This window comes from Peromyscus eremicus, chromosome 4 (genome assembly GCF_949786415.1).
Source record: "Peromyscus eremicus chromosome 4, PerEre_H2_v1, whole genome shotgun sequence".
NCBI lineage: Eukaryota > Metazoa > Chordata > Mammalia > Rodentia > Cricetidae > Peromyscus > Peromyscus eremicus.
Genome location: NC_081419.1, coordinates 128,486,698 through 128,513,787, shown reverse-complemented (window position 1 = coordinate 128,513,787; position 27,090 = coordinate 128,486,698). Strand labels below are relative to the sequence as shown.

General features: G+C 44.9%; 1 protein-coding gene across 1 annotated transcript in view; it reads left to right on the top strand.

The window, feature by feature from the left end:
• Pigu (phosphatidylinositol glycan anchor biosynthesis class U) overlaps positions 1 to 27,090 on the top strand; it is a 90,980-nt gene that overhangs the window by 56,091 nt on the left and 7,799 nt on the right. Inside the window, exons 8-11 of the mRNA XM_059261711.1 lie at positions 5,220 to 5,374; positions 7,168 to 7,311; positions 9,394 to 9,518; positions 17,219 to 17,361. Coding sequence (XP_059117694.1) covers positions 5,220 to 5,374; positions 7,168 to 7,311; positions 9,394 to 9,518; positions 17,219 to 17,361 — 567 coding nt within the window. The remainder of the gene's footprint in view (positions 1 to 5,219; positions 5,375 to 7,167; positions 7,312 to 9,393; positions 9,519 to 17,218; positions 17,362 to 27,090) is intronic.

Below are 27,090 nucleotides of genomic sequence, written 5' to 3'. Positions count from 1 at the left end.
GAACTGGGGAGGTGGAGACAAGAAGATCTGAAGCTCAAGGTCATCTTAGTGAGTTTGAGGCCAGCCTGGGTTACATGAGACCTTATCACAAAAACCAAAACCAAAACAGGGGCCATGAAGATGGTTCATTAGGTAAAGGAGAAGCCCGATGACCTGGGCCCCACATGGCAGAAGGAGAAAGCCAGTTCCTGATAGTCTTCTAACCACATGTGTCTCACATACACAAATAAATAAAAAGATGCTATTAAAACAATAAAGTGATTGGCTCTTGAAGGATACCCAAGGTTGACCTTAACACATACACGTATGTACACACACGCAAACATATACACACACTACCAACATCAACAAATGAATTTCAGTGTGCAAGGCATGGTAGTTCATGCCTAAAATCTCAACACTTGAGAGGCTAATGCAGGAGTATTGCTGTAATTTGTGGCCAGCCAGGGCTATACAGCAGACCTTGTCTCAGCCTAGTGTAGTGGCACACAGTTGTAATTGTAACACTGAGTGGAAGAATCAGGAATTCAGGGTCATTCTCAACTACATAGTGACTTGGAGGCCAGCTTGGGCTACATGAGAACCTGTCTCAAAAGAAACAAAAACTAAAACTTGTATTTCAGGTGCTAGAGAGGTGGCTCAGTGGTTAAGAGCATGTACTGCTCTTGCAGAGGACTCAAGTTCCAGCACCCATATTGGTGGTTCACAACTGTCTATTACTCCAGCTCTAGAGAGATTAAACACCTCTGGTTTCTGTGGGCACCTGCACTCACATATGAATATCCACACATAGACATACACACATGCATGTAACTAAAAATAGAATAAATCTTTTTATTTAATTTATTTTTATTTCATGTGCATTGGTATCTGTATGAGGGTGTCAGATCCCCTGGAACAGGAGTTACAGACAATTGTGAGCTACTGTGTGGGTACTGGGAATTGAACCCAGATCCTCTGGAAGAGCAGCAAGTGAAATAAGTCATTTTAAAGGAAAGATTATTCAAAAACAATGAAAAGAGTTTCAGAGCCAGACATGGTAACACATGCCTGTATTCTCACCATTTAAGAGGCTGAGGCAGAAATATTGACACAGGTTTGAGGCCAGCCTGGGCTACATCGAGGGGCCAGCTATGGGTAGAGTGAGTCTTAAAAAAAAAGAGAGGAATTTCACGTATGCCTTGCTATGTAACAGGAGTAATCCTGAAAGATCAAGCAAATTTAGTTTTTATAAATAGACATAAGTAAATATTCTTCATCACTTTATCATTTCATGGCTGTGTTTCCCAAGGGATTTATCTTAAAAATAAAATTGTACCTGAAGTTTAGTTCAAAATTTATAATTACAAGTTTGCTAAGAAAAAAGCACTTGCCATTCAAATGTCAGCAATAGCACATTGAATTAAATAAGTCACTAAGAACAAGGTAGCAAACAGAAACTTAGTTGTTATTTATTTTCTGTCTCCTGCCTCCACCTTCCAAGAGGGAGGGTTGTAGGCATATACCCTTACATCTACTTTATGAAACTTCATTTTTTAAAAATTATTTTAAAAAATGTTAGTTAAGATTTACTTTTATGTGTATGGGTGTTTTGCCTCCATGTATTTCTGTACCACATGCTTGCAGTACTCATGGAGGAGAAAAAGGGTATCAGATCCCCTGGAGCTAGAGTTAAGGACAGTTAGAAGTCACCATATGGGTGCTGGGAATCAAACCCAGGTCCCTTGGAAGAACAGCCAATGTTCTTAACCACTGAGCCATCTCTTTAGCCTCTGATAGAACTTTGTGATAATGGAAATGTCCACCTACCTAGTCAATACAGTAGTCACATGTACACAAAATATAGTAGTCACACAATATACAGTAATCACAAAATACATCAGTCAGAAAGTACAATAGTCATACGCCACATTTGGCTGTTGAACACTTGCAAAGTGCTAGTGAGGCCGGGCGGTGGTGCACGCCTTTAATCCTGCACTCAGGAGGCAGAGGCAGGCAGATCTCTGAGGTGGAGGCCAGCCTGATCTACAGAGTGAGTTCTAGGACAGCCAGGTCTACATAGAGAAACCCTGTCTCCAGCTCCCCCCACAAAGTGCTAGTGAGACTAAAGAAATGCATTTTGTTTGTATTTTTCACTAATTTAAATAGTCACAGGTGGCTTAGTGACAGTACAAATTAGGGGAAAAAATGAGTATAAGGAAAGCAGAGCTGTATAGATGCAAGATTAAAGAAGCGCCTGGGGCGGAGCAGGCTCCTTACCTGCTTATGTTTCGTTTGTTTGGTGACAGTCCTGAACGTGTATGCAGATAATAGAATACGTGTGATAGGAAACTGGAAGGGAGAATTTCCGGGGAAAGTAAGAAGCAGCCAGAGATGGACATGGGTAGAGAAGAGGGCATCCGAGATATAAATTAGAACAAAGTACTGTGACATATGTGAAATGCCATAATGAAAGGTGGGTATAATGGTGCACACCTGTATCCTGGGCCCGTGGGAAAGAGGCAGGTTCAGGTCTCAGCACTCATATGGTGGCCTTACAACCGTCCACAATTATAGTTCTAGGGGGTCCAACACCTTGCTCAGGACCAGGCATGCACATGGTGCACATACGTACATGGGGACAAAACCCATACACATAAAATAAATAAACCTGTAAAAAAAGGAAAATGCCATAAGGAAACCTATTCTGGATTTTAAAATAATTATAGTTTTGCATGTTCTATAACTTTAGTTTTATTTTTATCTTATTTTATTTTATTTTTTTGAGACAGGGTCTCACTCTGTAGCTGTTCCAGGCTGACCTGGAACTCATTCAATAGCTCAGTCTGGCTTTGAACTTGCAGCAATCATCCTGTCTCAGCTTTCCAAGTATCAGGGTAGATAGGTATGAGGCACCATGCCCAGCTCTATCCCAGAACTTGATGCAGGTGAATGAAAATCGGTCTTGTGTGAGGCTTCCTCCATGTAGTCCGGCTGTGACATCTGGCCAGAGGTGCTTTGTTTGGTGTCGTTAGGTGTGGTACACTACACTTGGTTCAGCTCAGCCTCCCTAGTGCACTGTGTGTGAGTGTGACACAGTGTCCATGTAGAGGTCAGAGGTCAACTTTCAACAGTCAGTTCTCTCCTCCCATATGGATTTTGGAGGTCAAACTCAGGTCATCAGGCTTGGCCACCTGGGGTTTTTCTTGTAGTTAGTACCTTCAGAAAGATAATTTGGGATTATACAAGTCAGTTTCCTTTCAGAATTTCACCCACTAGTATTTTACTTATTTTTTGAGACAAGGACTCACTGTGTAGCCCAGGCTAGTCTTGAACTCTTGGGAATTCTCTTACCCCAGCCTCTGTAACACTAAGAGATTATAGGTGTGAGCCATTATACTACCTTCTGACATGTCCTTTGATTTTTTTAGCTTTGCTTTCTTGTGAAAGGTAGAAAAATATTAACTTAAAATCCCCTTTGTTGTTTTTGTTTTTTGTTTTTTGTTTTTTGTTTTTAAATGGGATTTCTCTGTGTAGCCCTGGCTGTCCTGGAACTCGCTCTGTAGACCAGGCTGACCACCAGCTCACAGAGATCCTCCTACCTCTTCCTCCTGAGTGCTGAGATTAAAGGTATGAGCCAACATTGCCCAGCTCCCTGATCAGTTATTTTTAAACAGGGTCTCAAAGTAAAAAGAAATAAAGATTTTTTTTTTTTTACCATTTTATTTCATATTTGCTTTTTATGGGAAGAACAGGGACTAGGTCTCATTGTATAACTCTGGCTGGCTTGGAACTTGATATGTAAACCAGGCTGGCCTTATTCTGTCTGCCTCTGCCTCCTAAGTGTTGGGATTAAGGATGTGTGCCACCATGCCAGGCTACTATTTGCTCTTAACGTGTTTATTGAACATTATAGATAGAGCCAGTGACATGGCTCACTGGGTAAAGGCACCTGCTGCTGAGCCCAGCAGTCTGAGTTTGCTCTCTGGGACCCACCTAGTGGAAAACCAGAATCAACGCTGTTAACTGCCTCCTGACTTCCACATGCTTGCTATGGCATGAGTACATGTGCCCCCTCCATACCAAAAATAAATAGAATGTAATTTATAAAGTCCTGTGGTTTTTTTTTTTCTTTCTGCCTTGGGATATTATGACTTCAGTGTATATCCTTTCTTTTGAGTTTTTAGAATTACATTTAAAAATGTATTTTTTGTGTGATGGCACACACATGCACATGCCCATGAGGAGGTCAGTGCACAGCTTGCAGGACTTGAGTCTCTCTTCCACCGAATGGATCTCAGGGATTAAACTCAAGTCACTAGGCTTGGCAGCAAGTGCTCTTATCCACCAAGCCATCTTGCCGGCCAGTGCATGTCCTTCTAATACATTTCATCAAATTTTTATGCTTAAATTCGTACGTATGTATAAATGATACATAATATTGTTGGATGTACTTTCAAGATAGCATAAATGTTTTCATTTTCTATTGATTATTTGTCATGTTTGAGATTTCGCTGTGCTGACATATATAGGTGCAGTTTATATGTCATTGCTAGTGCGCATTGTCCCATTGCTCCATAGTTCATGCTTTCTCCCGGTGCAGTGAGTATCTTCTGGGTGGCATTTTGTGCACAGTTCCAGGAGGCACACCTAGGATGGTGTTAGCAGGTCTCAGGCAGAGGGTGAATTCTTAATACCTTTTTCAAAACACTTGTATTTTTTTGTTTGTTTGTTTCTGGTTTAAGAAAAGAATCAGGGCCGGGCACTGGTGGCGCACGCCTATAATCCCGGCACTCAGGAGGTAGAGGCAGGTGGATCTCTGTGAGTTCGAGGCCAGCCTGGGCTACAGAGTGAGTTCCAGGACAGGCTCCAAAGCTACAGAGAGAAACCCTGTCTCGAAAAACAAAAAACAAAAAACAAAAAACAAAAAAAAGAAAAGAAAAGAATCAGTGCCCGGTGGTGGTGTTGGTGATGGTGGTGCACACCTTTAACCCCAGCACTCGGGAGGCAGAAGCAGGCAGATCTCTGTGAGTTCGAGGCCAGCCTGGGCTATTGAGCGAGTTCCAGGGCTGCGTAGAGAAACCCTGTCTTAAAAAAACAAAAAACAGAAAGGAAGGAAGGAGCCAAATTGTAAACCTATATACCATGATTGATTTTATAGGAGAGATCTTTATGTATAAGCTAATTGCTGTTTTTTGTCCTTGGTGTCCCTGAATGTCCTATTCTGGCCTCTCTCCTAGCGGCAGTACATCCCTGTGAAAGTGAAGAGCACAGCCTTCTGGATCTTCTCTTGGGAGTACGCCATGATGTATGTGGGAAGCCTGGTGGTGATAGTCTGCCTCTCCTTCTTCCTTCTCAGTTCCTGGGATTTCATCCCTGCCGTCTACGGCTTTATGTAAGTACAGACTTCACGAGAGATTTCTGTAGCTCCCCGTGGAGTCCGAGGGAGAAGACTATACAGGCAGTGTACAGCAGAGGTCCTCATGTTTTAAGATGCCTCAGAGCTCCTGACATCCAGATTGCCAGCCCATCCCTAGGGGCTCTGATTAAGTAGGTGTGAGATAGAGATCAAGAATTCTATTTCCTAAGTACTCCTGGCACTGAGAGTGCAGGGAGCACAGTTTGAGACCTCTGCTCTTTGACACAAAGGTTAGTCATTAAAGAGTGCTTCTGAGGCTCAGTGAGTAAAGGCACTTGCTCCCAAGCCTTATGACCTGAGTTGGATCCGTAGAACCCACATGGTGGAAGAAGAGAATAGACTCCCACATGCCTTGGTTAAGGAACACTTGGTCTCTCCTGTCCCTTTTCTCATTCATTGACTTTTAAAAATTATGTATTGGAGACAGGTGTGTTGGCATATGCCTTCAATTCCAGTACTTGGGAAGCACAGGCAAGCATCTCTGAGTTCAAGTCTAGCCTGGTCTACAGGGTGAGTTTCAGGCCAGCCAAGGCTATATAATGAGACCTTGTCTCAAAAAGACAAAACACAAAACAAAACAAAAATGAAGCAAATAAACGAAAAAAGCCAGTAAGATAAAAATAATAAAATTATAAACAAATCAGTTTCAATATTGCTTTTTTTTTCCAAATAAAATATATTGTAGGGATAGCAGATAGTACTCTTGTCACTGCCCAGCCTAGCACCCCTTGCTGTCTTCATCCTTTGAAACACACACACACACACACACACCTCAGGACGTAGCCCAATGGAAGAGTACCTTTCTAGCATTCTGGAAGACCTGTGTTCCATCCCTAGGACTGGAAAACAAAAACAAAACCACAAGTATTTGTTTGTGTGTGTGTGTGTGTGTGTGTGTGTGTGTGTGTGTGTGTGTGTGTACACATAGGTAGCATGGACTTTTGGAAGAGCCAGTATTGCAGCCAATTCTTACATGATCTAACTAGACAAAGGTCTCCTAGATAAACTCAGATTTTTCAAATGAGTTCTGTAGCCCTGGGAAGTTCTCCTGAAGCCCTTGGAACACTGGGCTGCAGGCTCAGGCATGCAGTTTTCTGGCTCCTGCTGTGGGGATGTGGAGCAAGAACTGGGAGGAGCAGTTCTCAGAGCTTGTTCCTCTGGGCAAGTCTTTGGAATGCTCAAAATAGATTTTGTTTATTTAAGCCTCCTTCCTTTTGCAAGACTGAGCCGCTTCTGATTGTAAACTGGCCTGATGTAGAAAAGAGGGGCTGCTCTCCTGATTTCTAGGATGGATCCTTTTCATTTCAGATTCTGTTAGCTTAGCTGGTTTGGTTTTGGTGTTGTTTTTTTTTTTTTTTTTTTTTTTTTTTTTTTTTTTGTTCCCTCATGTAGCCCGTTCTAACCCTGAGCTAGTGACCAACCAAGAGTGATTTTAAGCTTTTGACCATCCTGCTTTTACATTTGGGCTTAATGCAGTCCTGGGGGTCGAACCCAGGGATTTGTGCGTGCTAGGCAAGCACTCTACTGACTCAGCTGTATCCCCAGTCCTTAGCTAGTGTGTATTCTAGCTTCTGTTCTCTGCATCTTCAGCCCTTCTTTTGTAATCATCTGTATGGGGTAACTAGAGAGCTCCTTACACTACTGTGACCCTTAGAGGGATGATGCCATCCTTGGTCACCTAGTAGTGACCCCAAGTCTTGGAAAAAGCAGGGCAAAGCTGACCGTGTGTAATTCTGCTCTTTTCTCTCCCTGTGTTTTCTGAATTCCAGACTTTCTGTTCCAGATCTCACTCCAAACATCGGTCTCTTCTGGTACTTCTTTGCAGAGATGTTTGAGCACTTCAGCCTCTTTTTTGTCTGCGTGTTTCAGATCAACGTCTTCTTCTACACAGTCCCCTTAGCCATCAAGTTAAAGTAAGTGGGAGGACCTGCTGCTGCCCCGCCCTCCCTCATGTGGCCTGAGCTGTCCTTCAGTCTGGTACCACATGCCACCAGGCTTTTGGCTGTTGTGATCATGTGCCAGTAGCCAGGGTCTGCAGTTGAGAGTCACACACACAAGTACAGGTTGCAGGGAGGAGGCTTTGGAGTCCTGGGTTCCCCTTGGTCTCACTGGGAGGTCCCTGGGGCCACATTACTATTTAGTCTACTCACCATTTGGGGCAAGAGCAGAGATTATTACACTGAGGATGTTTTTGGGAAAAGTGGGTCTGGTTGGATGTTCTTGATTAGCAGCCCAGTTATGATTTATCCCCAGGGATTCCAATTGTGTTATTTTGGAGGCTGGGCATGTACAGCCCTGTTTAATCTTTTGATCAGTTTTCCTCAAATGGGGCTTTCTGTGTAGTACACTTCTATCATGTGGGAGCTGTCCTGTATTGAGCCTTCTCCCCAGGCACCTTTCCAGCTCTGTGAAATGGGTTGATAGCAAACTCAGCAACTTGGAGGCCAGCACTATCTCACTTCCACTATTCAATTTTGTACTTAAAAAATTGTTTCTCAGAGAGATGGAGCAGTTCTCCTAGAGTTATACAGCTAGTAAGCAGTGGAGCTGGAATTCAGGCACAGGTTTGTCTGACTCCAGAATCTGTGCTCATCTCCTTGGGCCATGCCAAGTTCCTGGGGAGAGCACTTGCAGTGGTCCCAGAAATGGCTCGTTTATCCTGGCCTCAGAGCAGCTGACAAAGACCTTCATAAGCAGCCATCTAGCTCCTGGGCAGAGTCAGCCCTGCGCTTGTGTTGAGGGTTATTGAGAGGGATATGTAACTGGCCTTTACCTGTTCACTTCTCTTTAGCTCTTTTTTTTGTTTGTTTTTTCGAGACAGGGTTTCTCTGTGTAGCCCTGGCTGTCCTGGATCTCACTCTGTAGACCAGGCTGGCCTCGAACTCACAGAGATCCGCCTGCCTCTGCCTCCGAGTGCTGGGATCAAAGGCGTGTGCCACCACCGGCCAGCTCCCTTTAGCTCTTGGTGTTCTCTCAGAGGGTCCCTGTAGAATGAGCCATGTCCCCCTCCCACCCCCCACTGACTGTTGCTGCAAGACATGTGAAGCACTGAGGAGAGGAACATGGTGGCATTAGGAGCTCTGTAGACGTACAGCTCCCTCACTGACTTCACTTCTCTGAACTTCCGTTTCCTTCCCTAGGAAGGACAGGGAACAGGAATCGGCCTGCAGGGCCGGCTGTGGTGCTGTGAGGATCGTCTGAGATGATGCACGAGAAACTGCACAGAGCTCAGTGTAGAACAAAAGGGCTCAGGAGATGGGAGTCATGGCAGTTTATTAATTTAAGTCAGTTTCAGCTGTTACTAGTTTAAGGTCCCTAAAATTCCACTCTTGAGACATGGTAGCTGCCTGTAATCCTAGCGCCTAGAAAGTGGAAACAAGAGGATCAAGAGTCCAAGGTTAGCCTCAACCATATAGTGAGTTGTAGGCCAGCCTGTGCTACATGAGACCCTGTCTCAAAAAACAAAAGCGAATTCTGGCCCCTGAAGAGCTAAAAATGCTACATGTAACTTTCAGTTCTCTTTTTGGACACTAGGGTGTACATATTGCTCTGACCAAATTGTCGGGGAGCACTTTCTGTCTTGGGACCTGTTGACAGGTGCCTTTGCTGCGAGAGGCTGCCTGATTTCTTGACAAGCAGTCATCATTTAGGCTACTAATAAGGAATGCTGATTTAATTTGCTTTCTTGCTTTGGTTGCTGGGAGTCAGGCCCAGAGCTAGTAGACAGGAGGTGGCTGTTGATGGGCAGTGTCCTGTAAACTGGTTTACTGGTGTTTGTCTGCTCTTCCTTGCCTCCTCTGGGAATTTCTTGATCTCTGCAGTTTTCTGCTCTACTACTGGGGCCTGGCCATCCATGCTTCTGAGTAGTAAGTCAGCCTTTGCCTCAAGTACCCCTAGGCAGTACTTTTGGTTTGTGTGGTGGGGTCATGAGTCTCTAAGAGTGGGACTGGTCCCTGGCTAATCTCTGCGTGTTTGTCTTCCCTGCCCTGTTCCAGGGAGCACCCCATCTTCTTCATGTTCATCCAGATTGCCATCATCTCTATCTTCAAGTCCTATCCCACTGTGGGAGATGTGGCCCTCTACATGGCTTTCTTCCCTGTGTGGAATCATCTCTACAGATGTGAGTAGTCTGACTCTCCTCACGGGATAGATTCCAGTCCATCTATCTAACTCTTGGGCGAAACAGCTGGGAGAGGGGAGTTGATGAGCATTTACTGGGTACCTCTTGTGCTGGCGGCACTGAGAAAGAGGAGGCAGTCTGCGTGCATGTGTCCGTGTGCCCCTGTGCTGTGAGGAGGCAGTCTGCGTGCATGTGTCCGTGTGCCCCTGTGCTGTGAGGAGGCAGTCTGCGTGCATGTGTCTGTGTGCCCCTGTGCTGTGAGGAGGCAGTCTGCGTACATGTGTCCGTGTGCCCCTGTGCTGTGAGGAGGCAGTCTGCGTGCATGTGCCCGTGTGCCCCTGTGCTGTGAGGAGGTAGTCTGCATGCATGTGCCCGTGTGCCCCCTGCGCTGTGAGGAGGCAGTCTGCGTGCATGTGTTCGTGTGCCCCTGTGCTGTGAGGAGGCAGTCTGCGTGCATGTGCCCGTGTGCCCCCTGCGCTGTGAGGAGGCAGTCTGCGTGCATGTGTCCGTGTGCCCCTGTGCTGTGAGGAGGCAGTCTGCATGCATGTGTCCGTGTGCTCCCTGTGTTGTGAGGAGTGATGGAAAGACAGATAACTACCATTCACAGAGCACTTGACTGTGCACCTGACCATTGCCAATCATTAGCTCCTTTGCTCTTTGTATCAGCCCTTGAGGTAAGTATCTCTTATACAGATGAGAAAACTGAGGTACAGAAAGGTAGAGCCACTTCTTCCCGGTCCTGTGACTTTGATGAAAGACCAGGACTGAAGCCCAGCTCTGAGAGCCTTGTCCAGTGCTGTCCTGCTGTGACTTCTGGAATGATGACCATGGCCACCGTGTGTTCCAATAGAATGGCTACTAATATACAGAGACTAGGTTTTTTTCTTGTTTTCTCCCCTGCTTCCAGCTTTTTGAAATAGGGTCTCAGGTAGCCCAAAAACTGGCCTTGAGCTCACTGTGTAGCTGAAGATGGCCTTGAACTCCTGATCCTCCTGCCTTTACCTCTCAAATCTGGGATTCCAGGGGTATACTTCAATGTACAGATTTCGTTCTTTGTTGCTGTTTGTTTGAGACACAGCCTAGACTTTAGCCCTGGCTAGCCTGAAACTCATCATGTAGCCTAGGCTGTCCTCAAATTAGAAGCAGTCATCCTGTCTTAGCTTGCTGAATACTGAGATTCCAGAGTGAGTCACGGTGTCAGCAGAAACCGACATTTTCATTTAAATTCAAGTATAGGACGCCACATATGGCCAGACTTCCTATTGGACAATGGCCAAATTTCCTGTTGGACAAGTGCTACTGTACTTTTGGGCTTCGAACACCAGACTTCCTATTTCCTACAAATACCTCTCTCAGTTCTACCCATCTCTCCGAAGATGGCTCAGAAGTGTCCTGTGTTCCTTAAGACCCCAATCTTTCCCTCATTGGGCCCTTGCTCCCCACTCCCTTGGTAGTTCTGTTCAGCGTCTAGAGGCTCCCTTGGGGCAGATATCCTTTGCCTCTGTGTTTCCAGCACCCACTGTGGATTCTGACACAAAACTGTCAGCAGATGCCTGTAAAAGGGCTTTTGAAGGCTCCCTTTGAAGGAAGCAGAGCCCAGTTACCCTCCTGATTTTCTGTCTTCCAGTGGGGGAGCTATGGTACACAGCCAAGTGTCAGAATGAACTCCAAGTGCAAGCTTCAGAGGAAGTTAGTTTTGTTGTTTTGGAGTTGTCTGGGTGTCAACCAGGAAGTGAAACCGACCAGCTGCAAGTAGGAAACGTGCCTGTGAGTGTAGGCCCCAGAGTAGAGGTAAACAGCTAAATGGGCAGGGCAAGCCCAGGCCAGGTGTGACTCTTGGTGGAGTGGTGACCAGTCTGAGCTGACTGGGAGGAAGGAGCATCATTTCTGCTTGTGACATCCTCATTTCACAGACAAGAATCACCCAGTGATGAATCATGAGGCAGTCGGACTATATGGACATGCCATGGTCTGTGGGAGGGTAGGGCTTCAGGCACTGGTCTTTCCCTCTCTGAAGCAGGTTGTTTTCCTTAGCTGTCTATCCTGCATAGAGTATTGTCCCTTCTCAGAGGTATTATGCAGTAATCTCACATTGCTGGATTTAGTTTATCTGTGTCCCAACTACCCGGGCAGCTGTTGTCGCCTTTCTGAGCCTCTGACTTTTCCTTTTCCATCCATCAGATGAAGAAAGTATCCTGGTGTGGGTCCTTAACCCCAACACTTAAAAGGCTGAGGCAGGAGGATAGCAAGTTTGAGTTTAGCCAGAGCTACATAAGGGAATTCCAGGCCACATAGGAGGACCTCTCTAAAAAAAAAAAAATATCTTTCATGGATATTTTTTAAGTTTGAGAAAGAAACTATATTAATAGTACTCCAGCTATCTTCAGTAGTAACCCTGCATATTTCCACCCTCAAAGCTTCAGAGTTAGCAGCCAGAGACATTGAAATAAGCATGTATTTTTTAAATCTTGAAATAAATTGTTTTATGCCCACAGGGATGATGAGACAGAGGAGGAGGAGGAGGAGGAGGAGGAGGAGGAGGAGGAGGAGGAGGAGGAGGGAGTTTTCAGAAACCTGGATGATCTAATAGACTCTGTTAAGTAGAGGCTGTTACTGCTTGGGCAGGGGTTTATAGACACAGCTCATCTGAAGTTCCTGCTGAGCGTGGTGGCCGCCACATTTGCACTGTCCAGGGACTCTCCTGTTTGGAGCACCTGTGTGGGACTTGTCGTCTTAGTTATTACACTCACTTCTAAATGTCTTCAGCCCTGGGCCTTGGAACCTCTGAGTAGACTCTTGTCTTCTCAGAGTTTGTGAAGCCTTGTCCTAGTTGAATGTTGTTAATGTTATAGGATGTTTTACTGAAACACTTGCTATTGATCCAACAACAATTATTGATCTCCCTGCTCCCACCTCACGTGTTTCCTTGTATTGGCCAGTGGGGAAGAAAAGAATGGGTCCTGCCCTGGGTATAGCTCTCAGTCTCACTGGGCGATGGTGGCGCACACCTTTAATCTCAGGACTTGGGAGGCAGAGACAGGTGGATCTCTGAGTTCAAGGCCAGCCTGGTCTACAGATGAAGTTCCAGGATAACCAGGGCTACACAGAGAAACCCTGTCTTGATAAAAACAAAAACAACAGCAACAAATAAATAAATAAATCTGAGTCACTGGCTTCTGTAGCCTTGGGTCAGGATGAGTCAGGCAGATGCATACTTGTGGTGTTAGAGAACAGCCTGCTGGCAGAGTTGGTGCCAGCCTGCAGAGGTCCACATGCAAAGCCAGCTACCACAGGGCTGGAGTTGAACATGTGTTGTATTTCTTTTTTTTTTTTTTTTTTTAATTAACTATTGTGTAAAGGTAAAAGAATGTTGACTAAAATACAAATAAATAATAAGCATTATGCTTAAGTTCTCATGTATCTAGCTTATAATTTAAGAAAAGAAACATCTCTTGACCTTTGAAACCCCCTAATTCCCCTAATATCCTCCTGATGAGACCAGATACTTTAAGTGACATTTTATTTCTGGATGTCTGAGGCTCGAGGGGGAAAGGGCCTTGTCAAAAGTTCCTGTTCTTCAGTGTGGTGCCACAGATTGGATAAGCCACCCAGTGAATGTCTGGGGAACTTGACTCCATCTGACCTAGCAGGTCTGATGAAAGGTGTAGGCCTTGGTCATCTCTGACACCTCTTGGTGCCTGGAACAAGCTGTCCTGTGCCCCAGGTCCCCAGTTCCATCTGCTCTGGCATAGAGTTTTAATCTCCCAGTCTTCCAGCCAGCAAGTGTGAGTAGCAGTTCCCTGTTCCTACAAAGGTCACCACTGGCCTAAATCCAACTGGACGCTAGCGAAGGTCTTCCAAGCACATTGAAAAGTCTCTCTGCAGCCCAGAGACTGCATTTGAAATGCCTTTCATTTTTGTACCAGTCTTTTTGATGTCACCCCATCAGAGCCTCTGTCTCTGACTGGGTCACAGTACCAGGAACCACTTGGGCTACCAGACCCTGCAAGTTTTATTCTAGAAATAATACATGTTCTTTTCAGCCAAGGTATTTATAGAGGATGAGAAAGAACTGCTGAGATTGGAATATAGGATTGCAGAGTGGAGGGAGGAGTAAGCAGATCAGTTCTCCTTTCTTCAGTTTGTGATGCTGCTTGATGATAACAATATAATAATACTCAGTGTAAACATGGCTTTCCCTGGGCTCCCTAGTCCTGAGAGAGGAAGAGGCACAGGCTTCCCTGGCAGGTCTCAGGAGACCTGAATCAGGGCTTTGGCCTATCAGTATTGACCATCGGGACTATGGAAACTTCAGATCAGAAAAGGCAACCTTTCAGGCCTTGAGGCTAGTGTCCAAATTAGGGGATTTCCTAAACCACTAACATTTGAAAAACAGTTTTTAAAGCTTTTTATTTTGGTAGTTGGTGAAACAATCAACTACCAATATTTGTCCCCATTTTAAATGACTTGTGTTGTTTTGAGACTAGGTCTTTCTGTGTAGCTCTGGCTATCCTGGGATTCACTGTGTAGACCAGGCTGGCCTCAGACTCCCAGAGTTCTACCTGCCTCTGCATCCTGAGTGCTGGGGCTAAAGTGGTGCACCACCATACCAAGCTAAAATGACTTTTTAAACAATGATAATAACAAAAGAAAGGTTCTTGTCCATCTTTATAAAGAATGAACTATAGTTGGGCATGATGGTGTATATTTGGAAGGTGGAGGCAGAAGGAGCAGGAGTTTAAGGCCATCCTATCCTAGGCTACATATCAAGTTGAAGGCCAGCCTGAACTATATGAGTCCTTGTTTCAAAAAACAAAACCAAGCAAGCAAAATTAGTGAACTCTATGTTGCCAACACTTAGCTTTAAAAATAACTTCCACATATTAGTGGTGATTCTATGGCAGATTGTCAGAGTCCATATTCAGTTACCCAGGAAACTTACAAAACCTCTGCCTGGGATGTATCCTAGGCACTCTGATTTCATCTTGATGAGGCTTTCCTGTTATTTGCAGCTAGAGCAGAGAATTATCTGTTATCCAGTCTCCTTTCAATGTATGAGTCCAGCATAGTATTTCTACCTAGTGGTTGTAGAACTGAGACTAGTGACCTGGGATTGTCTTCATTTTGTAAATCTCCCATTTAATTTTCGGGCATGTTGGCACACACCATTAATCCCAGGACTTGAAAGGCAGAGGCAGGCAGGTAGATCTTTGGTTTAACCCCAGCCAGGATAAAACTTGAGGGGCTTGATAGCCCAAGTAGTTCCTGGTTCTATGATCCCCGTCAGAGACAGGCCACCCAGGGCTACATAGTGAGACCTTATCTTTTTGTTTTGTTTTGTTTTGTTTTGTTTTGTTTTGTTTCAAGACAGGGTTTCTCTGTGTAGTTTTGGTGCCTGTCCTGGATCTCACTCTGTAGACCAGGCTGGCCTCGAACTCACAGAGATCCTCCTGGCTCTGCCTCCCGAGTGCTGGGACTAAAGGCTTGCACCACCACCGCTCGGCTGTGAGACCTTATCTTAAAGAAAACTGGTTTCCTGTGAGTCTGGATCAGAGAAGAAATAGGAACAACACTTCAATAAGTGCCTGCTGGGAACCAGGCCCAATGCAGATGATTATTTTTTATGTTGATTGCTTAACTTAAAATAATATTTACATTTAAAATATAATAAAGTATAAAGAGAAATAACAATAACATCTACTGTCAGATGATTCCTATCACATTAAAAGAAAACAAACTGAGTACCCTGTGGTAGGCAGAATAATTCCCTTCCTCATAACGCCCAACAATGTCCATATCATAATTTCCAGAACCTTATATAGCAAACGGGACTTTACATTAGTGATTGTAAGATGAGACTATCCTGAGTTATCTAGGTAGGCATAGTGTAATCATAAGGCTATCTCAAGAAGAAAGGTGGAGGCTGGAGAGTATAAACTGTGTCTCCTGCTCAACTTTCTGTGAACCTAAACCTGCTCTAACAAATACAGTCTACTAAACAGAGCAGCGGGTAGCCAAGGCAGTGGGAGAGGGAGGCCAGAGAAGCAAGAATGGTAGACTCTGAGATGGCTTGGGTCTCCAGTGCTGGAAGCTGTAAGGGGCTTATGAGCTCAAGAGTGCAGGCCCCAGCAAGCTGGAAAAGGAAGCCAGTAGATTCTTCTCAAGAAAACCCAGAAGGAACACAGTTCTGCCCAGGCCTTGAGTGCAGCCCAGAAGACCCAAGCAGTGTGTAGTGGTAAACTGTGCTTTTTAAAATGCTGACGTGGGAATTGGCTATAGCAGCAACAGGAAACTCATCCAGTAATACAACGTCCAGGCGTTCCCATGCCCTTTCCTGTTGAGATTGGTGTTTTGAGACAGTTTCTTACTTATGTAGCCATTCTCCCTCCTCAGCCTCCCTTTCGGGGGCTCGGAGACCAGGCATTTGTCCCCATGTCTGACTTTTACATGTCTCATTTAATTCACATAACAGGCATTTTAGCCCCATTTTAGAGATGAAGTAGCTAAGATTTACAGAAACTAATAAATGACAGATGAATTTTGTTGTGGTGGTTTTGGTTTTGGTTTTGTTTTGAGATAGGGTCTCATGTACCCAGGCTCATCTTGCCCCTCCATTTCCTGTGTACTGCAATTATAGGCATGGACCATCATACTTTGCTTGCCAGAGCAGGATTTTAACCTAGCTGTCCCTTAAAGTCAGCTCTTTGTGTGGTCACCATCTGTGCCCTAAATCTGACTGGGCTCTGCCTGCCTGTCCAAGAGCTGGTATAGAGCTCCTCACTAGAGAGAGGGTCTCAGACTTCCTTCTGGAGCAAGGAGTAATGTAAGAAAGAAGGGCATCAAGGAGAGATTTGTGGGCTAGAGAGATGGCTCAGTGCTTAAGAGCACTTGTTCAGTTTACAGTACCCACATGGTGATCACAGCTGTCCATAACCCCAGTTCCAGGGAATCTGACTGTCTGTCAACCTCCATGGGCAGCAGGCACACACATGGTACACAGACATATATGCAAACAAAATGCTCACATACATGAAATAATTAAAAAGTGTGGTCTCTCGTGGTATGCATTCAACATTTGGGAGGTAGAAGCAGGAGCATCAGGGGTTCAAAGTTATCTTTAGCTAGTTTGAGGCCAGGCTGGGCTACATGAGACCTTTTTGGGGAGTGTGAGGAGAAAGAGAGATTTGTAAGTCATCCAAGGAAGAGTAAGGAGGGTTATTTAAAGACCAATACAAGCACATGAGACAATGCATTTTTACCCTGTGTGGGCTGTGGCACCATGCAGACCCACCGTGGAACTCTAATCATGCCAGTTCATGCCCCATTTTCATCTGTGAGACATCATGGCCGTGTAGTACCCAAGTGATGAGAGAATTGAAGAATTGGAGAATAGAAGACCAGTGTCTTCATGAAATGTCCTCATTGTTATGTCTGGAAACATTCTTCAGATTGCTGATTGTGGCTAGTTTTTAGGCAGACAAGCCTGCAGGGGGAGGAAAGTCTCTAAATACAGATTCCCAGCAGTTAAGGGCATGGGGAGCCATTGACCTGGGCCTGAGGTTTGCCTCCTAACACACAGTATTTCTGGGAGTGCTCTGCCTTTGAGCCATGTGAGCTGCTCCCTGTCCTGTGTGGCTGTCACAGCAAAAAGAAGGTGTCAGAGAAGGACTGCTGGGCTAACTGACCATTTGTCTTTGCAGTCCTACGGAACATCTTCGTCCTCACCTGCATCATCATCGTCTGCTCTCTTCTCTTCCCTGTCCTCTGGCATCTGTGGATTTATGCAGGAAGTGCCAACTCTAATTTCTTTTATGCCATCACACTGACCTTCAATGTTGGGCAGGTAAGAGTTGAGGGTAGCACAGGGTCAGGGGTCAGCTGAGACCGTGCCTGTTGTTATGATTTATTATCATGTGGGGGCGGGGCATGGGTATCCTGAGCATACAGGGAACCATGCTGGCGTGCTGGGCAGATGCAGCAGCGGGCTGATGGGCATGGCAGCTGGGTGGTGGCTAGTGATACACAACCCAGATGATGCATCCACGTGGAGAGTTTATTATAATAGAGAGATAAAGAGGCAAGAGACAGAAAGAGGGAGACAGAGAGGGGGATGGGGGTACACACCTCATGGGAGTGGAGGGAGAGGAGAGAGGGGGGTTCGAGGGTGCACACCTCATGGGAGGGAAGCAGAAGAGGAGAGAGAGAGAGAGAGAGAGAGAGAGAGAGAGAGAGAGAGAGAGAGAGAGAGAGAGAGAGAGAGAGAATATGGGTGGAGTTTTTCCTTAAGAGGAGACTTTGACATCAGGACACAGGGTGGCACCACAGGGCGGGATCTGAATATTAACACCTATCCTATAGTTTTGAATATGCAGGGGGAAAGCTCCTCTGTCTTTGAACTCACTGGGTAGAAGCGACTGGGGAGTGAATCGTGTCAACTGAATCTGTTTGCATGTGTTGGGTACCACGCTGAGTGTTGCTTCATTGAATCCTTACAACAAATCTAGAGAAAGTGCTATCCATAGTTTACAAATGAGGGACTGGGGCTCTTCACTCATGGTCAGTGGAGGCAAGAAACAAAGTCAGGTAAGGCCCAGCTTCAGAGGCACCCCACTTTTAAAATTATGCCTTGTTGGCATTATCAAGTGAGTAGGTCGAGGGTAAGACAGCCTTGTGGATTTTGAGGAGAGCAGAAGCAAAGGCAGGGAGTTTAGGAATGAGATGGATTGGTTGTTGGGTGAACAATGAAACAGCAGTGTCTCATATAGTCCAGGCTGGCTGCAAAGGTACTATGTAGCCAGTGATGACCTCGATCTTCTGATCTTCTTGACTCCACCTCCTGAGTTTTCACCATCCCTGATTTATGCAGTGCTGAGCATAGAATCCAGGGCATCCTGGATGCTCGGCAAGCATTTTAACAGCTGAGCTACATCCCTAGCCCCTGGTTTTGTTTTGCTTAAAAAAAAAAAAAAAGAGCGGGGGGGGGGGGGGGGGGCTGGAGAGATGGCTCAGAGGTTAAGAGCACTGGCTGTTCTTCCAGAGGTCCTGAGTTCAATTCCCAGCACCCACATGGTGGCTCACGACCATCTGTAATGAGATCTGGTGCCCTCTCCCAGCATACAGGCAGGATACTGTATATTTAATTAATTAATTAATTAATTAATTATATATATATATATAGAATTTTTTAATGTGCATTGGTGTTTTTGCCTGCATAAATGTTTGTGTGAGGGTGTTGGATTCCCTGGAATTGGAGTCACAGATAGTTGTGAGCCGTCATGTGGTTGCTGGGAACTGAACCCCAGTCCTCTGAAGAGCAAGCAGCCAGTGCTTTTAACCTCGGAATCATCATCTCTCCAGCCCCAAGTCCCTATTGGTTCATTCTTAAAAGGATTCCTAGGTCTCACTCGTAAAGATCAGAGGCTTGTCCTGTTAGCTAGCTCTTCCAGAGGTCTGGAAAGCCCTTTGTGGAATCATCCATCCTTCCTGAAGTTCCGCCCTTCAGTCTGCCGTGTTCTTTCATGGTAGACTCTGCCCTCAGAGTCAGTTATACTGTTGACCACTTTAATGCCATTGGCATAGCCAGGTATTTCCCTGCGTGGTGGATGGCTTAGAGGCAGAGCTGTTTGGAAAGACTGATGGTGTCAGACAGTAGGCCCCAGAATGTCTTGTCACCAGGATTAGCAGTTTGGGGAGGAGTTTAAGCTTTTGCTAATGAGTTGGTGGGACTGGTGTTTCCTGTGTGGATGTTGCTGGATGATTTACATCCAACCCAACCACCTTTGGTGTATGAACAGCAAAAGAGAGGTCTCATCCCTAGTGGTAGTTTCTGATCCTTGTTCTATCAGGGTAGAAATCTACAGGATTCAATGTAGTGTCTAAAATAACCAAAAGGCCATCACAGTGATGGTCTTGGACCTGCCTCGGCCTCTGGGGAGGTTGGGGAACTCCAAAGAAATATTCCTCAGCCTGTTGTCTTGATCTAGTTTTGCTCAAGAAATGAAATTGGCAGTGTTTATGAGGCATCTGTGGGATACTTCCTCTATGACAGGAAAGTCTCTAAATACCAGGGGGCTATTTGCAACCCATCAGGTGCCATCAAAAGCACGAGAAACTTAACTTTGGACAAGAGGGATTTGGGTTGAACTAGAGACCAAAGGCAGAAGGCTCAAGTATATTGGTAGCTGAACTACAGAGAACAGCCAAGTTCTTAGCATCATTTCTTACCTTCCAAAGTTTTTTTTTTTAATTCTTTTATTATTATTGTGTGTACGTATATTTGTGTGTATGTGTATGCTTGCTCTAGGAGGTCAGAAGACAGCGTCAGATTTCTTGGAGCTGTAGTTACAGGTAGTTGTGAGCCACCAAATGTGTCTCCTGGGACCTAAACTTTGGTCCTCTGCAAGAGCAGAAAGCACTCTTAATCACTGAGTCATTTTTCCAGCCCCCAAACCTTGTGTTTTGAGAAAGGCCTCTCACTAGGACTTGGGGCTTGCCAAATTAAGCTAGGCTAGCCAGCCAGTAAGTTCCATGGATCCTCCTGTCTCTACCTCTCCAGCTCTGGGATTACAAGAATATGCCAGCATGTCTAGCTTTTTATGTGGGTGCTGAAATTAAACTTAGGTTTCCATGCTTGCATGTGAAGTGCTTTATTGGTTGAGGTATCTCCCCAGCTCCATCATTTCATATCTTCTATTTATTTTTATTTTATGTGTTTGAGTGTTTTACCTTCCTGTATGTATGTGTACTATGTATGTTCCTGGTGCCCATGGAGGTGAGAAGAGGGTATAGACTTCCCTATAATTGGAGTTATAGATGTTATAAGTCACCATGAGAGTGCTGGATTAAACCTGAGTCCTCTGGAAGAGTAGCCAGTGCTTTTAACCGAAGAGCTGTCTTTCCAGCCCCTATTTCTTATCTTTTAAAAACATTTTAATACATTTTTAATCACATAAGAATAAATGCCTTTATTGTTGTTATGGGAAAGAGGTCAAACAAAAAAATGTGGAATGAAAAATAAAGTTTGAAGATTAGGACTGTAGCTCAGCAGTAGTATGCTTAACTAGCATGCTTGAAGCCCTAGGTTAAATCCCCAGTGTGGAGATCTGAGGGTGGGTATGATAGCACATGGCTTTAATCACAGCACTGAGGAGGTAGAAGCAAGATCAGGAATTGAATGCCATCCTTGCCTATGTAGTTCGAGGCTTTCCTGGACTGGTAAAGCCATCTCAAACAAAAAACCAAGAACAAACAGATAGAAGTCTTTATTGGGATCTGAGAATGTACTCAGTGTACGGTGTTTGCCTAGTGTGGGAAGAGTGTGCACATGGACATGTGTGCTTGTGGGTGGGGAGACCAGAGATTGATGTTGGGTGTCTCCTTCAGTCCCTCTTTACTTTACTTGCCAATTCATCCAGACAGGCTGCCCAGCAAGCTCTAGGGTTCCTGTCTTTGCCCTCCCAGCACTGTGATTACAGTTGAGTGTTGCTACACATGGCTTTTGATAGATACTAGGGTTGAACCGGGTTCTTATGCTTGCACTTTACCAGCTGAGCTATCCCCCTGGCCTCCCTCTATCGTTTTTCTGGAGACAGCGTCTCCTCTTTTTAGATGGCCTGCACCACTGTATAGTCTGTGCTAGCCTCCATCTCTCGGAGATCCTTCTGCCTTAGCCTCCCAAGTGCTAGAATCACAGATGTGTGTCACCGTATTCATTTTACCTAGCATCTTTTTTTCCTTTCCTTTCCTTTCCTTTCCTTTCCTTTCCTTTCCTTTCCTTTCCTTTCCTTTCCTTTCCTTTCCTTTCCTTTCCTTTCCTTCTTTCCTTTCCTTTCCTTTCCTTTCCTTTCCTTTCCTTTCCTTTCCTTTCCTTTCCTTTCCTCTCCTTTTCTTTCCTTTCCTTTTTCTCTCTTCTCTTCTCTTCTCTTCTCTTCTCTTCTCTTCTCTTCTCTTCTCTTCTCTTCTCTTCTCTTCTCTTCTCCCCTCCCCTCCCCTTCACTCCTCTCCTCTTCTCTTTTCAGACAGGGTTTCTCTGTGAATCAGCCATGGCTGTCCTAGACCTGCTGTGTAGACTAGACTGGCCTTGAATTCACAGAGATCTGCCTGCCTCTGCTTCCCAACTGCTGGGACTAAAGGTGTGCACCACCACCACCACCACCACCACCACCACTGGTTTATCTAGCATTCTTAAGACCCTGAGTTTGATCCAGCACCACCAAGGGGGGGATCTGCCTGGGCTCTATCCCTCCCCACTCAGAAAAGGTCATTTGGCCATGTGTTTACTTAGGTTTGTGTCTTTCAGGCTCATCCATTTAGAGACAGCTGTGAGGACCATATATACAAGAGGAGCTTTTGGGTTTGTGTGAGTCAAAAACATCCTAATCTACAAACTGCTTTTGGACTTGGTGTTTTCACAAAAAAAACACTCATCTTGAGATAAAATTTTTAATTTTTTTTTTCAAACTGAGTCTTAGTGGGTGTGTTGCCACACACCTTTGATTCCAGCACTTGGGAGGCAGAAGTAGATAAATCTCTGTGAGTTCGAAGCTAGCCTGGTTTATAATTGAGAGTTCTAGGACATCCAGAACTACATAGTAAGACTGTCTCAAAACAAACAACAACAACAGCAAAAAATTCGGGTGTGGTGGTGCATGCCTTTAGTTCCAGCACTCAGGATTTCTGTGAGTTTGAGGCCAGCCTGGCCTACAAAATAAGTTCCAGGACAGCTAAAGCTATTGTATAGAGACAGAGAAATCCTATCTCAAAAAATAAAACAAAACAAAACTATCTCAAAAAACAAAACAAAAGGGCCTGGAGAGATGACTCAGAGGTTAAGAGCTCTGCTTACTCTTCCAAAGGTTATGAGTTCAATTCCCAGCAACCACATGGTGGCTCACAACCATCTGTAATGAGATCTGGCGCCCTCTTCTGGCCTGCAGGGATACGTGCAGACAGATGTATACATAATAAATAAATTTAAAAAAAAAAAAAAAAAAGAAAGAAAGAAAAGAAAAGAAAAACTGCCTGGTGGAGGTGGTTCACGCCTTTAGTCCCAGCACTTGGGAGACAGAGGCAGGCGGATCTCTGTGAGTTAGAGGCCAGCCTGGTCTACAGAATGAGTTCCAGGACAGCCAGGGCTGCATAGAGAAACCTTGTCTTAAACAAACAAACAAAACAAACAAGCAGGGTATAGGAGAGATGGCGCAGCAGTTAAGAGTACTGGCTGCTCTTGCGAAACACTGGGGTTTGATTCCTAGCACCCACAACTGCCTCTAACTCCAGTTGCAGGGGATCTGATGCCTTTCTCTGGCTTATTCATATACCATACATGTAGGCAAAATATCCATACACACATACACATAAAATAATAATAAAAATAATTTTAAAAAATCAAACAGACTTTCATGTAGCCAAGACTGGCTTCAAACTTGCTATGTACTTGAAGATGACCTTGAACTGCTGATCCTTCTTAATCTATCTCCTGAATGTTGCGAGTACAGGCATATTCCACCATGCCTAGTTTTATGTCATGCTGAAGACTGAACCCAGGTTTCATGCATGCTAAACAAGCACTCTGCCAACTGGGCTCCATCCTCAGCCTCTTGAGATGAATTTTGTAGTGACCCCACCCTGTTCCTTGGGTAGGAGGCCCTGTGATTTGATCAGGTAACCCTTTACTGTTGGGATTTGAGGTTGCTTCTGGCTATTTTGCTACTTGAAATGGAAGAGGCTTTTGTAGTCATCCACCTAGTTCATATGTGTATAACAATGCATTTAGGGTAGATTTTAAATGGTAAGATTTGCAGAGTGAGAAGTTATGTGAATACTCTATTTTTGGAATATATTACCAAGTTGCTATTCACAGTGTGCCTGCCAGCAGAAGTCCAAACAACCCCTTAAGCTGGTGGACTATTACGTATCTGTCATTGGCCTTCATAGGTCTGAGCTCTGACCATAGAGAGCTCCCTTGGGTTAAATGTTTCTGGAAGTTGTTGACCTTGAGTTTTTTGGGGTTTTTTTGGGTTTGTTTTTTTTTTTTTTTTTTTTGTTTTTTGTTTTTCGAGACAGGGTTTCTCTGTGTAGCTTTGCGCCTTTTCCTGGAACTCACTTGGTAGCCCAGGCTGGCCTCGAACTCACAGAGATCCGCCTGGCTCTGCCTCCCGAGTGCTGGGATTAAAGGCGTGCGCCACCACCGCCGGCGTTGACCTTGAGTTTTGCTGCTGCTGCCCCCACACCACTGCCAGATCAGCAAAAGAATGTATCAGGTGGCACATTTGTTTACTAGGCTGTCACTCTAATCCTATCATTTCTTTGTCTGACCTGGATATGGTGGCACATAATTGTATTCTAATATTTCGGTGGCTGCTGAGGTATGAGGATTACCTTGAGTTCAAGACTAGCCTAGTCTGTATAAGAAAACTTGTCAAAAAATAAAAAAAATAAACAAATTAAACAAAAAAGATTATTAACCTGGAGTGTTGACTAACGAAAAGAGCCCCTCACTACAAGAGCATACTGCCCGTGTCCTGGGCCTTTGGTCCACTGAGTGCAGATACAGGACATTTAGAATTTTATTTTTGTTTGTTTCTTGAGACAGGGTTTCTCTGTATAACAGTCCTGGCTGTCCTGGAACTCACTCTGTAAACCAGGCTGGCCTCAAACTCAGAGATCCACCTGCCTCTGCCTCCCAAGTGCTGGGATTAAAGGTGTGCGCCACCACTGCCCGGCTTAGAATTTTTTTAATAGTTTGGCACTACCTTAGGCCTCTCATGAAGTTCTCCTTTGTTGTCTTCTTCTTCTTCCTCCTCCTCCTCCTCCTCCTCCTCCTCCTCCTCCTCCTTCTTATTATTTTGGTTTTTTGAGACAAGGTTTCTCTATTTAGTCCTGACTGTCCTGGAACTCACTCTGTAGATCAGGCTGGTCTCAAAAGCAGAGCTCGCCGGGCGGTGGTGGTGCACGCCTTTAATCCCAGCACTTGGGAGGCAGAGCCAGGCGGATCTCTGTGAGTTCGAGGCCAGCCTGGGCTAAATAGCGAGATCCAAGGCAGGCTCCAAAGCTACACAGAGAAACCCTGTCTCGAAAAACCAAAAAAAGAAAAAAAAAAAAAAAAGCAGAGCTCTGCCTGCCTCTGCCTCCTGAGTGCTGGGATTAAAGGTATGTGCTACTACTCCAGGCTTATTTATTATTGTATGTGAGTATGTTTATGATATGTGTGATACATAGGTGCCATGACAAGTGTGTGGAGGTCGGAGGACAGCTTTTAGTAAGTAGTTGGTTCTCTCTTTTAGTCTTCTCATATTCAGGTCGCCAGGCTTACACAGTAAGCACGTTACCTGCTGAGCCATCTCGCTGTCTCTTTCTTGGTCTCCCTGTCTATCTCCACCCTAGCATTGCTGTCTGCCTTTTGTTAGACCATGAACTTCTCGAAGGCGGGGATCTGCTTCTCCCCGTGTAGGGTCCCCAAGTACCAAGTCAGTGAGAGGCACAGAGCAGTTGCTTAGAGAAGTATTTGTTAAATGAATGAGTGAGGACGTGAACAAACCAAAGGCAGCCAGAGAAAACATCCTGTGATTTGTGTCTAGATGTGCATGGTTGGCAGAGGGATCCAGTAGGATCAAGATGGCTTTCCTGTTGAGAGGCCAGACAAAGGCAGAAGGACTAAGAGTAGTGACTGGACCTTTAGACTTGGAAAGAAAGAAGGGAAGGGGAGCTGGGTGATCCTGAAGTGGCTGATACTGTAATCCACACTTGGAAGGCGGAGGCCAGAGGTTCCTTAGTTCCAAATCAGCCTGCGCTTCATGGGGGAAGTCAAGCTAGCCTGTACATTCCAAGACCTTGCCTGAGGGAGGGAAAAAGTGAGGCAGACAGGAAGTGGATGGGAAGGAAAGAAAGGTGGAGTGAAATTACACATCTGAGGCCAGTTGGCAAGTGTCTCCACCCTTTTCCTTCTGTCCAAACCTGGCCTCTTCATGTCCTGCACAGCCAAGCCCAGTCCTGCTTCTTTGTTGGCATTTCTATTAAGATATCAGGCATTTGGGGACAGATGTGCTTATAAATACCTTTCTAGCAGGGAAAAGTATTTTCCTCTAGCCTCCTCCTTCCCTCCCTGGTACAGGCAGATAAGAGCTGTTCTGTGTGCCAAATGGCCACAAATTCCAAATAGGTGCTCAGAGCCCAGAGCTTCATTGTCAAAATCAGCTTTATCTATATAGACTGCATAGAACAACTTGACCTATTGAGTTTTGTTAAAGTCCTGCTCTGTTCATGTTGAAAAGTATGATGCCCTATTACAGAATGAATGTATGTAGATTATTAGTTACCCCAGCAGGTACTCCAGTGACTAAGGCTCTGTTCTTTCTCTTGGGGACCATTAAGTAGTTTTCATCATGTGGTAAGCACACATCGTTTTCTAATTACCATTGCCTCAGAGTCAGTAACAGGAAATGACAGCAGTAAACCATCTAATGAGGCATGTGTGCTTGTGTGTGTGTGTGTGTGTGTGTGTGTGTGTGTGTGTGTGTGTGTGCTTGAGTGTGAAAGAGAAGATTGAAATCTACTGGTTGATTGCTTGAGGCCTCCTCCAGCTTCCTCACTGGTGACCTTCAGCAGGTGATTTAACTTCTTTAGGGTACAGTTTCTTAGTCTCAGATTTCAGGGTGATAATTCCCACCTCACAGGGTGTTTAGTGGATTTGCTATAACCTGTGGGTCCTATTATTGCCATAAATCACATTGCTGGCATGTGAAATGTGAAGAATAGTGTGCTCTTCAGATACATACATACAGCAACCTTCCAGGACAGTATTCAGTTCATAAATGATGAGAAAGAGACAGTCTCTTTTCTTTCCTATTTAAATTTAGGACAGGATCTCATGTAACCAGCCTTACCTCCAGCTTTACCTGTAGCTGAAGCTGGCCTCGAACTCCTCATCTTTCTGCCTCTACCTCCCAAATGCTGGGATTTTAAGTGTAACAAATTAATCAGTGCTTTATGTACACACACACAAACACACACACACACACACACACACACACACACACACACACAGAGAGAGAGAGAGAGAGAGAGAGAGAGAGAGAGCTTTCATGAATCTGTTTTTTCTAAAAGAAAAAGCTAAAGTGTCCCAGTCACCCTAAATAAATTTAAGAACAGAGAACACTGGAATCTTACTTTAAAGTTGTAATTAGTGGCTCATGCTTAAGGAAGGTTTACAAGGAGCTGGCCCCATGTAACCTGGATCATGTGCTTGTTTGGCCTTCTGAGTCTTTCTCCATGTGTTTACATGTGTCATGTACTCATGGAGAGTTTGTGTGTATGTATGTGTGTGTCATTATGATGGAAGTATCTTCTATTTTCTTTTAGTAAAACATCTTGGTAATCTTCCTTTGTTTGTATATGAGAGGAGCCTCCTGTTTGTCTAAGTCCTACATGAGAGATCTCACCATGCTCCACACATCTAACTTCTGCTCTCTACAGCCCTTTAGGTGAATAGACATAGCCCTCCTTACAATGAACCCACAGTATGGGAGAGAATGCAGAATAAACAAGCAGGGCAGAGCAGTGTGATGTGCTGCTC